The 15,233-nt window shown below is 43.3% G+C and overlaps 1 protein-coding gene across 1 annotated transcript in view; it reads left to right on the plus strand.

Annotated features, from left to right (window-relative positions):
- The window catches only part of oxsr1b (oxidative stress responsive kinase 1b), a 119,411-nt gene that overhangs the window by 33,298 nt on the left and 70,880 nt on the right, over positions 1 to 15,233 (plus strand). Inside the window, exon 3 of the mRNA XM_061964888.2 lies at positions 5,651 to 5,759. Coding sequence (XP_061820872.1) covers positions 5,651 to 5,759 — 109 coding nt within the window. The remainder of the gene's footprint in view (positions 1 to 5,650; positions 5,760 to 15,233) is intronic.

Here is a 15,233-nt window from a genome sequence, read left to right on the forward strand (position 1 = left end):
CAACCAAAGTTCGAGACTGGATGTGGCCAACCAAAGTCCGAGACTGGATGTGGCCAACCAAAGTCTGAGACTGGATGTGGCCAACCGAAGTCCGAGACTGGATGTGGCCAACCGAAGTCCGAGACTGGATGTGGCCAACCGAAGTCCGAGACTGGATGTGGCCAACCGAATTCGAGACTGGATGTGATCAACCGAAGTCCGAGACTGGATGTGACCAATCCAAGTCCGAGACTGGATGTGACCAATCCAAGTCCGAGATTGGATGTGACCAATCCAAGTCTGAGACCGGGTGTGACCAATCTAAGTCGAAGTCTAAGACTTGGTGTGACCAGTCCAAGACTTGATGTGACCAATCTAAGTCTATGAGCATGAAGTGATGAAGCCTACATGAAAGAGAGGCGAAACATCTTCTAAGACAAACCAAGCAGTTCAGTTGTGATGGACTGAACGCCCTGAGACTGACAAGTACTTTTAGGGTCAAGTCACAAAATTGCATTGCTTATAATTGGATGCCAATGTTGTGACTAATTAGTCAAAGTCTGTCTGTGAAGTGGAAATGATTTATTACCTCCACATTTCATAAACATTGACCACTATGCCTGAATTATGTTGGTTTGTTTTAGGTAAGCCCTCCCACCAGTCCCCTTAAAGTCTATTTATGTTCTTTATATGTTGCTTTTGCAGTCAAGATGTCAGCCAAGTTCAGTCCAAAGACTGGCGCAGTACCGAAAACATTCCAAGTCTTCATCATGCAGAAGATGAATAGTTGTTTGTATTTCTTGTATCTGTGTCGCGAGCGATGTCGGCTGAACGGACTGAAGTCCAAAGTATGAGTTGTAGACGTTGTCGATGTCTTGGAGATTAATGCGGCCTTCCAGAGGAAGATTGATTGACTGTTGGCTTGGTGTCTGCGATTGTTTCCGAATTGTAAGTCGTAAACTACAGCTGTGATTTAAGGTGAGTCCTTCACCTCAACGCCTTCACACCATGAACTACTCTATATCTCCTCGTTGTTGGGTCAGAGGACACTTTATTTCCTTAATAGAATAGTTTTTGTCCGACTATCGGATAGCTATTGAAGAGGTCTCACTCATGAGATCATTCCGGGAACCTTTTCCACGGCTTGCAGTGACCTAATCCTGGGAACAGAGACCCTCCCTAACTCTCACATTGTCCGCTGGAAAAGATGGGAAGCATTGCCAACTGCCGTTCGCCCATTGTTTTTCTTCTCTGGCTGCCCTGACCAGCCCTCCTCTTGAAGCGAATGAGGCTCAACTGGAGCCGGCATCGTTCTCTCTGGATTGTCGTGTCCACAGACAGAAAGACGGGCGAGACAACCCACCCAGGTGCTTGTCTGGCCGGCCAGACCGGAAGTTATTGAGCTGCTTCACATTCGCAAACGGTTTAAGTTTAGAGGCGGAGCGGAATGCGGGCTCACCTGTTGCTCGGAAGGATCTGGTTAGCCTCTCCCAGTGCACTCTCAGGATGATTCTTCTGGTTTTAAACCACTTTGGTCAAACATGATGGGGACAACTGGGAAGAACTAGGCATTTATATTTCAATAAATGTCCTTGATCCGTAATTCTTTCCATGTTCTAGACCAGCGGTTCTTAACGTACCACCTCAGAAAACACTTGGCTCTGCAGGTATCACCATAATGACAAACATTAAAATACAGTAGCAAGTACTACGGTACCGAAGTAATCATTAAAAGCAAGGCAGATGGCTTTATTTAACAAGTATATTTATTATTTTTGGCCACGTTTTTGGCCACATTACACACAGTTTGAACAGTCCTAGACTCGATCTGACAAATCAAAGTCCAAGACTCGATCTGACCAATCTAAATCCAAGACTCGATCCGACCAATCAAAGTCCAAGACTCGATCCGACCAATCTAAGTCCAAGACTCGATCCGACCAATCTAAGTCCAAGACTCGATCCGACCAATCTAAGTCCAAGACTCGAGCCGACCAATCTAAGTCCAAGACTCGATCCGACCAGTTCGAGTCTTGATGTGACCAATCTATGTCCGAGACTTGATGTAACAATCTAAGCCCGAGACTTGATGGGACCAATCTATGTCCGAGACTTGATGGGACCAATCTATGTCCGAGACTTGATGGGACCAATCTAAGTCCGAGACTGGATGGGACCAACCAAAGTCTGAGACTGGATGGGACCAACCAAAGTCCGAGACTGGATGGGACCAACCAAAGTCCGAGACTGGATGGGACCAACCAAAGTCCGAGACTGGATGGGACCAACCAAAGTCCGAGACTGGATGGGACCAACCAAAATCCGAGACTGGATGTGGCCAACCAAAGTCCGAGACTGGATGTGGCCTACCAAAGTCCGAGACTGGATGTGGCCAACCAAAGTCCGACACTGGATGTGGCCATCTAAGTTCAAGATTTGAAAATTATAATACACCAAATTGATATTGTTTTACAGAATATGCTTTTATTTTGAATTGTTACTTCCCCAAATTAAAATGCAATTAGCAATTATACTTAATTTTATTTAAAATGATTAAACATTCTCGATTCAATTTGGAATTTTGCACAGGCCTGCTGTTGAGAAGGTCTGCATGCAAGTTACTCAACTTCCTACTCGTTCCAGCATTGACAGTACCACATTTTCCGGACTATAGAGCGCACCGGTATATAAGCCGCACCCACTAAACTTTAGGGGGAAAAAACAGGTTTCCATATATTAGCCGCACTGAACTATAAGAAATATTTTGTAGATGTTTTTTTACATACCTTAATTGTTTCCAAACGGTGTCTGTAACACGGCAGTAAAACGGCTGATCAAGCAAAACAGAAGTCATCGTCATGGACCCTCTAGCTGCGCAAGCGAGCTCTCCAATCAGCTAAACAGACCCAACTAGAATATAAAACATGTTTTCAGTTATTTCACTTTTTTTTGTTAAGTACATAACTCCACATGTGTTCATTCATAGTGTTGATGCCTTCAGTGACAATCCACAATGTAAATAGCAGTGTTTCCCACACATTCATTTATTTGTGGCGGCCCGCCACGAAAGAATTACGTCCGCCACAAATGGATTTTTCGGCTTTTGACTCGCTCGACCGCTCATAAAAGCAATGGGACTGTCTGTGAATGTTGCTTGTAGTTACACCTCCGGTGCAGTAGGTGGCGGTAGCCTACTATGCATTGTAACTCCGCCAATAGCACTTAATTCACCTGGTGGGCCAGAAGAAGAAGAAGACGAAAAAAAAGAAGAAGAAGAAGAAGAAGAGGGACGGACGGGATTAAAATACTCGCCGGCTACTTTTCATAATGATGGCGCTTCCTACGTTTCTACCTCAAACGTCCAAAAGCTGCTGAAAGCCTTGATCCAGGATGCCATGGGGAAAAAAACTTAAATGGTGCCTTTTGGCGATAGTTAGCAGCTTGGTGGCTCATAGCCGGCTAGCTAACGCTTGCTAGCGTGGTAGCATTGCTTCATTTTTACAGGTGTTATAGGTAGATAGGTTATAGCTGCATCGCTCGCGGCTCGTCATCTATTTAACGTTAATCCGCGATTTCACCAAGCGTTTCACTGGCGTTGGGGCAGCCTGACGCTGCTTCATTAACACCGCCGCTGTTTGACTGTCAATAAACACACATGGACTGAAGCTAAATTGTCCACTGTCCACTGCAGCATGTGAATGCAATGAAAAGAATAAAATCTGAGCCAACCAGCTGTTAAAATGTTGTCCAGGTTAATGTTTTGGCCATTAAAGGCCCTTCATTTCAAGATTTCAACTGTGATCGGGCTTTAAACAGGTGGCTGACCTGTTCAGATGGGTGTAACTGCTACTGGTCAAATAATGTGAAATAGCATTTAATTGTACATGTATGCAATGCCATTTAAATGTAATTATAGATAATAATAATAATAAATACTGTGTAGTGTTGTAAATAGTCAACAGGAAGAATTTTAGTAAGATATAAGCCATGAGCACTACACAGCCAGAAAAAAACCTAGGCAGGACAAGTAAAAATATTGGGGCAAGTAGATTTGAGAAGTCAGGCAAGTAGAAAAAAACCTTAACGTTGAACCCTGCATGTGTTGAGCTGCTGCCGCTTAAGGTTAGACGGCACTGTACATAGAGCGGTTCTGCTCGTTAGTAATAAATTCTAATGTTGGATGTTCACTCCTTCCCACAGAGGAGTATAGAAAAATATTTTCAACGGCCGAAAAGGGCTCGACTTGGAGAGGAGGTAGGCCTACAGTCCGGACCACAGGTGCGACCTGTTCAGCAGCAGCAGGAGGAGGAGGAGGAGGAGGAGGTTGACTGACTGTGGCAGGACACCTCTGCCTCTGTTTCACTTCATGTTGCTGGTAAATAATATGGTTGTAGTAGTAGGCTAAAGTTAAATTATTTAGTATTCACTAATTAAAGGGGCAGAGCTTTAAGAGACATTTTAGCTTTTATATTTTATAAGATATATTTTTTGTAAGAACCACAATTAATAAATATATTTCAGTGAATCACTAATTGTTCAAATCTGTATATAAATATGTACATACCTGCACTGGCTTCCTGTGCACTTAAGATGTGACTTTAAGGTTTTACTACTTACGTATAAAATACTACACGGTCTAGCTCCGTCCTATCTTGTCGATTGCATTGTACCATATGTCCCGGCAAGAAATCTGCGTTCAAAGAACTCCGGCTTATTAGTGATTCCCAGAGCCCAATAAAAGTCTGCGGGCTATAGAGCGTTTTCTATTCGGGCTCCAGTACTATGGAATGCCCTCCCGGTAACAATTAGAGATGCTACCTCAGTAGAAGCATTTAAGTCCCATCTTAAAACTCATTTGTATACTCTAGCCTTTAAATAGCCCCCCTGTTAGACCAGTTGATCTGCCGTTTCTTTTCTTTTCTCCTCTGCTCCCCTTTTCCTTGAGGGGGGGGGGGGCACAGGTCCGGTGGCCATGGATGAAGTGCTGGCTGTCCAGAGTCGGGACCCGGGGTGGACCGCTCGCCTGTGCATCGGCTGGGAACATCTCTGCGCTGCTGACCCGTCTCCGCTCGGGATGGTGTCCTGCTGGCCCCACTATGGACTGGACTCTTACTATTATGTTGGATCCACTATGGACTGGACTCTCACAATATTATGTCAGACCCACTCGACATCCATTGCTTTCGGTCTCCCCTAGAGGGGGGGGGGTTACCCACATATGCGGTCCTCTCCAAGGTTTCTCATAGTCATTCACATCGACGTCCCACTGGGGTGAGTTTTTCCTTGCCCGTATGTGGGCTTTGTACCGAGGATGTCGTTGTGGCTTGTGCAGCCCTTTGAGACACTTGTGATTTAGGGCTATAAATAAAGATTGATTGATTGATTGATACATAAAATGTTGTAATTATATTCCAACTCCGCGTTCTTCTTGGTCATCGCCGCTGCCGCCGCCCCCCCGACCACACCACCACAAATAGATGCCTGTCCTGTGGGAAACACTGAATAGTCATGAAAATAAAGAAAACTCATCGAATGAGAAGGCGTGTCCAAACTTTTGGCCTGTACTGTAAATCTGTTTGGAAATATCAAAAAAGGATACTCTGACTTGTAGTCTGGTGTACGGCATGAAAGCAGCCACAGAGTGTGTCTGACGGCGTGTCTCTCTCCACAGAAAGAGATCCAGGCCATGAGCCAGTGCCACCATCCCAACATCGTGTCCTACTACACCTCCTTCGTGGTGAAGGACGAGCTGTGGCTGGTCATGAAGCTGCTGAGTGGAGGTAAGTGGCTGGAAACTGTCACATCCGGACACTTGTTGAGGGATCGGAACAGTGGGCGGGGCCTACCGGCATAAAAGTGCAGCTTGTCCCGCTGATACCGGGCCGTGATTGCGGGGAATGTGACAGCGCTTGATCCTCATTGTGTGCCCCCCCCCCCTTGGCGAGATGCTAATGACAGGGCCGCGCTAATAACAGCCTGCAGGCCGGCGTGGCAGGGCTGCAATTAGACAGCGAGAGGCGCAAGAGGAGGCAACTCTATCTGGTTTCATTGCACCTCAGGAGTGTAGCAACGTCATTGACAGGCAGGAAGTGTTTAACCATTTCCTAATTAAGAGGAGTCTCTTCCCTTCTTTTGTTTCTTTCGGAAGTAAACATGGCGCCGCAGGTCATTAAAAGGTATTAAAATGAAGGCCTTAAATACCTGTATGATCAGTGTCAGAGCTTGGTTCGCATTGCCGGCAGTAAGTCGGACACGTTTCCGGTGAGGGTTGGACTCCGCCAAGGCTGCCCTTTGTCACCGATTCTGTTCATAACTTTTATGGACAGAATTTCTAGGCGCAGTCAAGGCGTTGAGGGGATCCGGTTTGGTGGCTGCAGGATTAGGTCTCTGCTTTTTGCAGATGATTTGGTCCTGATGGCTTCATCTGGCCAGGATCTTCAGCTCTCACTGGATCGGTTCGCAGCTGAGTGTGAAGCGACTGGGATGAGAATCAGCACCTCCAAGTCCGAGTCCATGGTTCTCGCCCGGAAAAGGGTGGAGTGCCATCTCCGGGTTGGGGAGGAGATCTTGCCCCAAGTGGAGGAGTTCAAGTACCTCGGAGTCTTGTTCACGAGTGAGGGAAGAGTGGATCGTGAGATCGACAGGCGGATCGGTGCGGCGTCTTCAGTAATGCGGACGCTGTATCGATCCGTTGTGGTGAAGAAGGAGCTGAGCCGGAAGGCAAAGCTCTCAATTTACCGGTCGATCTACGTTCCCATCCTCACCTATGGTCATGAGCTTTGGGTTATGACCGAAAGGACAAGATCACGGGTACAAGCGGCCGAAATGAGTTTCCTCCGCCGGGTGGCGGGGCTCTCCCTTAGAGATAGGGTGAGAAGCTCTGCCATCCGGGGGGAGCTCAAAGTAAAGCCGCTGCTCCTCCGCATCGAGAGGAGCCAGATGAGGTGGTTCGGGCATCTGGTCAGGATGCCACCCGAGCGCCTCCCTAAGGAGGTGTTTAGGGCATGTCCGACCGGTAGGATGCCACGAGGAAGACCCAGGACACGTTGGGAAGACTATGTCTCCCGGCTGGCCTGGGAACGCCTCGGGATCCCCCGGGAGGAGCTGGACGAAGTGGCTGGGGAGAGGGAAGTCTGGGCTTCCCTGCTTAGGCTGCTGCCCCCGCGACCCGACCTCGGATAAGCGGAAGAAGATGGATGGATGGATGGCCTTAAATGGTGTTAAAAATCATTAAATACAATGTTCAGAGTTAGAGATGTCCGATAATGGCTTTTTTGCCGATATCCGATACATACCTGCCAACTACTCCGGTTTTCCCGTAATTAGTACGGTTTTCATCAACCTATTCCGGGTTACGGTTGCAGTGATAAAAAATACGGTTTTTCATTAATTAAAAAAAATTTTTTTTTTTTAAGTTTTATTCACGAAATCGCGTCACAACAATGACATTCGACCTGCTTCCCGTAACTTCCTATCGAGCCATTCCGCGAGGCTATTTATAGCACCGCTGCCAAGCACGAGGCACCTGTTGCCATTGTTTCCAAACGAGCGAACGATCATGGAATCAGCCGGAGAAAAATCGCATACGAGTCTTAAACCGAAAAGAAAACTGCAGTCATTCCGTGAAGAATATCCAAAAGCCTATCCGGGGATAATTATCCGTTCCAAAAAGGGTGAAAACTACGCGAATTGCACCTTGTGCAGACAAGATTTTTCGATCGGACACGGAGGAATTAGCGATGTAAAAGACCACGTTGGGACAAAAAAAACACAAGTCTAATGCCGTTGCTAGCGATACAAGTGGAAAACTTTCAACGTTTTTCGGATTTTAGCCACAAAAAGGTAATGACACCAATGTTATCTATTGGAATTGTTTAGTACTGTTATACTGTTAAAAGTGTTTCAAGTCCAAGTTGAAGAAATCTTGTTAAATGTTGACAGCATAACTACCAAAATACAGAAGTATGGCCTTAATATTTTTGCAGTGCTATTTCTGTTGAAAAGTTAAAATTATTACATTAGAGATGTGATGTGCCACTTTTCAAGTGTCTGATGGCTTAAATTAATTTTCATTAATTTTTCATATTTTGAATTCTTTTGAAAGGCTTACAAAAAAACTACATTTGAATTGTAATTCCATGCTATTGACAGGACTATTAATTTTAATGAAGTTAGCTTACCATGTTTACAGTATGATAATTGTGATAGAAATGTGAATTTTAGGCACAGAATATTTTTTACAATTGAACAAGGCAGTAGATTATACAAGCTTGGACAGAAAGTTAATAATGACACCAATTTTTTTTTAAATGGAATTGTTTAGTACTGTTTTACCATTTGTTTACTGTAAAAAGTGTTTATACTGTTTATACTTTCAATTAACAAATTGAAGTCTTGTGAAAGGTTGACAGGATAACTGGCATTAACTGTCAAAATAATTTCAAACTATTGAAGTTATCTTACAGAATAAACATGTCAATCAACCCATATGATTTTTGCTGTAATATTTTTGTTTTGAAAAGTCACTGTGACTGATAGAAAAGTGATGGCGAAGCCTGAACCCCCCACCAGGACTTTGTCCTGGACCTACCGGGGCCTGCGGCCCCTGGACCCTGGCTACTAGGTTTTTCTGATTTCAAAAGTTGGCAGGTATGCCGATATTCCGATATTGTCGACTCTTAATTACCGATACCGATATCAACCGATAAATACAGTCGTGGAATTAACACATTATTATGCCTAATTTTGTTGGGATGCCCCGCTGGATGCATTAAACAATGTAACAAGGTTTTCCAAAATAAATCAACTCAAGTTATGGAAAAAAATGCCAACATGGCACTGCCATATTTATTATTGAAGTCACAAAGTGCATTACCTTATTTTTCGCAGTTTTTTTTTTTATAGTTTGGCCGGGGGTGCGACTTATACTCAGGAGCGACTTATGTGTGAAATTATTCACACATTACCGTAAAATATCAAATAATATTATTGATCTCATTCACGTAAGAGACTAGACGTATAAGATTTCATGGGATTTAGCGATTAGGAGTGACAGATTGTTTGGTAAACGTATAGCATGTTCTATATGTTATAGTTATTTGAATGACTCTTACCATAATATGTTACGTTAACATACCAGTTGGTTATTTATGCCTCATATAACGTACACTTATTCAGCCTGTTGTTCACTATTCTTTATTTATTAGGGCCCGCATGGCCCATTGCAAAAGGACTCCCGAAGGGAGTCCTTATGCAATGGGACATAAGGACCTATTGTATTTGTAAGGTTTTATTCTTTATTCTTTATTCTTCCGCCGCCACATTAAACTGTAATTTGACCCACTTAATATGCTTCAAAACTCACCATATTTGACCCACACATCAGGACCTGCGAAAATTGCCTTTTTAAAAAAAACCCGAACCACAAAACTCAAAATTGCGCTCTAGCGCCCCCTAGGAAAAAAAAAAACTAGCCTGCCAGTAACTCCCACTAGGAAGGTCGGAGAGACATGAAACAAAAACCTCTATGTAGGTCTGACTTAGACCTACATTTCATAATAGTACATTGTTGGGCTAAAATCAACAGGAAGTTGGCAATTCCCCCTTCAAGACAAAAAAGTACTAAAAACAGTAACTTTTGCCTCTTTGAGCTGTAATTTGACCCCCTTAACACGCTTCAAAACTCACCAAACTGAACGCACACATCAGGACTGGCAAAAATTGCGATCTAATAAAAAAACCTAACCCCAAATTTAAAAATTGCGCTCTAGAGCAATTTTTGAATAAAACGGAGAAAAAACTGCTCCTCGGAAGAAAAAAATGACAAAACTGCCTGTAACTCCCACTGGGAAGGTCGGAGAGACATGAAACAAAAACCTCTCCGTAGGTCTCACTTAGACCTACATTTCATAAATTGACAACCCCCAGCAAAAATCAACAGGAAGTTTGCTATTCCCCCTTCAAAACACATTTTCTGTAAAAACCGGTCACCTTCCTTCAAAAACGAACTCCTCTGAGCGCGTTTGTCGTTTCGCCTTCAAACTAACACAGGAGAGAGATTGAACCCTTGTGATTACAATGACAGAAGCGCTTTTTTTCTAACTGCTCCGGTTTTGATTTTATGACCCTTCAAAGACCCGCTGCGCTGATGCTGCTGCGCTGCTGTTTTTTTAAGATGGCTGCTTAAAAGCAGGAAGCACCAACGTGCCCACACAATGCAGACAAGGTAGGTACACTAGACAAAAGTCTTGGGACACTTCAGACTAAAAGCAGACAAAAGTATTGGGACACTTAGGACTAGCACCTGCCAAATACGCGGGCCCGACCAATGCTGCTTGCAGCTTTAATTTTAAATTGCCTTTCAAATGTCTATTCTTGGTGTTGGGTTTTATCAAATACATTTCCCCAAAAAATGCGACCTATACTCCAGTGCGACTTACTATATATGCTTTTTCCTTCTTTATTATGCATTTTCGGCCAGTGCGACTTATACTCCGGAGCGACTTATACTCCGAAAAATAGTTGTTGTTGTTTTTTTTAACATGCCTCAAAACAGCAGCTTGGAATTTGGGACATGAGAGCATGAGGAAGTTGAGGTGGGGGGAGTTGGGGGGGTGCGGGGTTGAATATGGGGGGTGGCGGGGGTGTATATTGTGGCGTCCCGGAAGAGTTAGTGCTGCAAGGGGTTCTGGGTATTTGTTCTGTTGTGTTTATGTTGTGTTACGGTGCGGATGTTCCCCCGAAATGTGTTTGTCATTCTTGTTTGGTGTGGGTTCACAGTGTGGCGCATATTTGTAACAGTGTTAAAGTTGTTTATACGGCCACCCTGAGTGTGACCTGTATGACTGTTGACTAAGTATGCATGGAAATACTCTTGCGTGTGTGAAGAGCCGTAGATATTATGTGACTGGGCCAGTACGCAAGTCATACATTTTATTTTTTGAAAAAATTAATTTCCGATATTACATTTTAAAGCATTTATCGGCCGATAATATCGGTGGCCCGATATTATCGGACATCTCTATACAGAGTCATTAAAAACATGTTGTACAATTGCAATTGGCAACAGAAAAGACAACAAAACAAACCACAGTTTCTCCAATTAAGGGACTAAAACTGCACTTCAAAGTGTTAAGTATTTGACGGCGTGGCGCGGTTGAGAGAGTGGCCGTGCCAGCAACCTGAGGGTTCCTGGTTCGATCCCCACCGTCTACCAACCTCGCCATGTCCGTTGTGTCCTTGAGCAAGACACTTCACCCTTGCTCCTGATGGGCCGTGGTCAGAGGTGGGTAGTAACGCGCTACATTTACTCCGTTACATCTACTTGAGTAACTTTTGGGATAAATTGTACTTCTAAGAGTAGTTTTAATGCAACATACTTTTACTTTTACTTGAGTATATTTATAGAGAAGAAACGCTACTTTTACTCCGCTACTTTTATCTACATTCAGCTCGCTGCTTGCTACTAATTTTTATTGATCTGTTAATGCACGTTATGTTTGTTTTGGTCTGTCAGACAGACCTTCATAGTGCCTGCGTTTCAACAAATACAGTCACTGGTGACGTTAAATGATAAATGATAAATGGGTTGTACTTGTATAGCGCTTTTCTACCTTCAAGGTACTCAAAGCGCTTTGACACTACTTCCACATTTACCCATTCACACACACATTCACACACTGATGGAGGGAGCTGCCATGCAAGGCGCTAACCAGCACCCATCAGGAGCAAGGGTGAAGTGTCTTGCTCAGGACACAACGGACATGACGAGTTTGGTACTAGGTGGGGATTGAACCAGGGACCCTCGGGTTGCGCACGGCCACTCTCCCACTGCGCCACGCCGTCCCCGTTCACTACGTTCCACCAATCAGATGCAGTCACTGGTGACATTCACTACGTTCCACCAATCAGATGCAGTCACTGGTGACGTTGGACCAATCAAACAGAGCCAGGGGTCACATGACCTGACTTAAACAAGTTGAAAAACGTATTCGGGTGTTACCATTTAGTGGTCAATCGTACGGAATATGTACTGTACTGTGCAATCTACTAATACAAGTTTCAATCAATCAATCAATCAATCAAAAGTGTGAAGGAAAAAAGACCCTTTTTTTATTTCAACCGTACATCCCGTCAAAAGCCTAAAGACTGACTGCACAGTTCCTGTCTTCACAATAAAAGTGCCGCTCCATCGCGCCTGCGCTTTCAAAATAAGAGTCTCCGAAAGCCAGCGCTAACAAGCTAGCAAGCTAGCAAGCGACGGAGTTTGCCGCCAATGTATTTCTTGTAAAGTGTATAAAAACGAATATGGAAGCTGGACAAATAAGAAGCCAAAAACCAACCACTTTCATGTGGTATTAGACAGAAAGGAGGAACTTTTTTTCTCCTCCATTTGAAAACGTGGACGCTATCAGCACTACTGTCTGATTACAATCAATGCAAGTCATCAGAATCAGGTAATACACCAACTTATATTCTTGTCTTCATGAAAGAAAGGAATCTATATGTGTTAAACATGCATGTATATTCATTAAAACACCTTTAACATGTAAACAAAAACGGCAAAATAAATAAATATAAATTATATACTGTATATATCAATGTATGTATATATATATATGTGTATATATATATATATATGTGTGTGTATATATATATATATATATATATATATATATATATATATATATATATATGTGTGTGTATATGTTACTCATCAGTTACTCAGTACTTGAGTAGTTTTTTCACAACATACTTTTTACTTTTACTCAAGTAAATATTTGGGTGACTACTCCTTACTTTTACTTGAGTAATAAATCTCTAAAGTAACAGTACGCTTACTTGAGTACAATTTCTGGCTACTCTACCCACCTCTGGCCGTGGTTAGGGCCTTGCATGGCAGCTCCCGCCATCAGTGTATGTGGAAATAGTGTCAAAGCGCTTTGAGTACCTTGAAGGTAGAAAAGCGCTATACAAGTATAACCTATTTACCATTTACCATTGAAATGCAACTTTGGCGAACAAATATGGAGTCTATTTTATTTGTTTACCTATTTGGGATAATTACTTTCGTCACCTTGCAGTTAAAATGGTAAAACACACAAATATTTTGACTCGGGGGGGCCACATTGAGAGAAAAAAATGTCTGGGGTGCCAATGTGTCTGTGTATAGATGATATATACACATTTAGCTGTAAAAATCTGCTGTACAGTATGTGTGTTTGGCTCCCTTTTTTTCAGGAACACTAATACCAAAAGTCACAATGTCCGATAGAGTTCTAAAAACGTCATCCTCAAAAAAAGCGAAATGTAATTTTACAGTTTTTCACTAAATGGGACACACAAAATGCACATGAAAATAAAGAAAGTAGGATTTACAATATTGTCTATGAACAGTAAAACACTGAATATTAAATGCGTGAGCATTTAAGAACAACATTTCTCAACGAGCTATTGCAAGGAATTTAGCGATTTCACCATCAACGGTCCGTAATATCATCAAATGGTTCTGAGAATCTGGAGAAATCACTGCACGTAAGCGGCAAGGCCGAAAAGCAACATTGAATGCCCGTGACCTTCGATCCCTTAGGCGGTACTGCATCAAAAAATGACACCAGTGTGTAAAGCAGGGGCCAGGGACCTTTTTGACTGAGAGAGCCATGAAAGCCAAATATTTTAAAATGTATTTCCGTGAGAGCCATATAATGTTTTTTACCCCGGAATGCAACTAAATGCGTGCATTTTTAAGAAACACCAACATTTTTAGAGTATAATAGGTCTCCTATTCTTTTTAATAACATTGTTATTCTGCAGCTAACCAATAATAAATAAAACACTTCTTACCATTAATGCGACTTCTTGAACAGGAGTGGTAGAAAACGGATGGATGGATTAAAATGCATGAGAATGTTTTATATTTTGAACGTTATTTTTAACACTGTGATTACCAGCGGAATTATTTATTACATATCGTGTTAAGCAATGTCAAGCTAAGATTCATCCGAGAGCCAGATGCAGTCATCAAAAGAGCCACATCTGGCTCGAGAGCCATAGGTTCCCTACCCCTGGTGGAAAGGATATCACCACATGGTCTCAGGAACACTTCAGAAAATCACTGTCAGTAACTACAGTTCATCGCTACATCTGTAAGTGCACGTTAAAACTCTACTATGCAAATTGAAAGCTATTTATCAACAACACCCAGAAATGCCGCCGGCTTCGTTGGGCCCGAGCTCATCGAAGATGGACTGATGCAAAATGGAAAAGTGTTCTGTGGTCTGACGAGTCCACATTTCAAATAGTGGATCTTGTCTTTGCAGTCTATTCAATTGAATATAATGTTTTTATTTACCATTTACACAACGTGACAACTTCACAGCTTTTGGGTTTTGTATATGGACAAAAAGTGCAGTGTCCATAAGGTGCCATCTTGCACAATCCTCACATTTATTTGTAAATATATACGTTATTATTCTGTTTCTGCCATATTACTTTGTTCATAATGCTTGTGTTGCTTCCATATGCACGTTCAATGTTCCACTTGAGGCACATGTCGTGTTTTTTATTGAAGTAAAACTAAAAAGAAAGTCGTGTTTTGAACACGTTGACCATATTTAAAAATGCAGCGATCATAGTGATAGCCGTGATCATTTTGGTCACAATAACCGTGACAGAAATGTTCATAACGTGTGAACAAGTCCACGGTCACACTTGTTAATAAAACTTGAAGTTTTGTACTCAAAGTCGCGTTCAAACTGTGAATCGTGGCCCCTGAGCGGCGTTGAACTAAAGACACAGCAAGGCCTCTGCCATTAACGCTGCTCGTGTAACTGACAGCACCCAGATGGCGTGTCGGACCCTCCAGGATTTACTCGAGTACAGTGCCAGCCGACACCACTTAACACGGTCTCTCCGGTTTCACTAGGCCCGTTTAAACGCCGGCCCTTGATGTTGACTTTTATTGTGCGCAAGTAATTAAATGATGGCCCAGGCGAGGTCTGTCATGGTGACGGGCCCGGTCGGGTTTATAGACCGCCGGTCTGCACGGGGGGGGGGGCTAGCTAGCATTACCTCCGTCAATGCCAGCTCCTGTCTGGATGCAGCTTTAGAGAACCGACTACTTGACTCACTGGACTGTCTGGCTTTCTCCTGCCTCCAAAAACATGTACTTAGGGGATGGGCCCCTCCCGCCTCCAAAGACATGCACCTGGGGATAGGCCCCTCCCGCCTCCAAAGACATGCACCTGGGGATAGGC

This window comes from Nerophis lumbriciformis, linkage group LG07 (genome assembly GCF_033978685.3).
Source record: "Nerophis lumbriciformis linkage group LG07, RoL_Nlum_v2.1, whole genome shotgun sequence".
NCBI lineage: Eukaryota > Metazoa > Chordata > Actinopteri > Syngnathiformes > Syngnathidae > Nerophis > Nerophis lumbriciformis.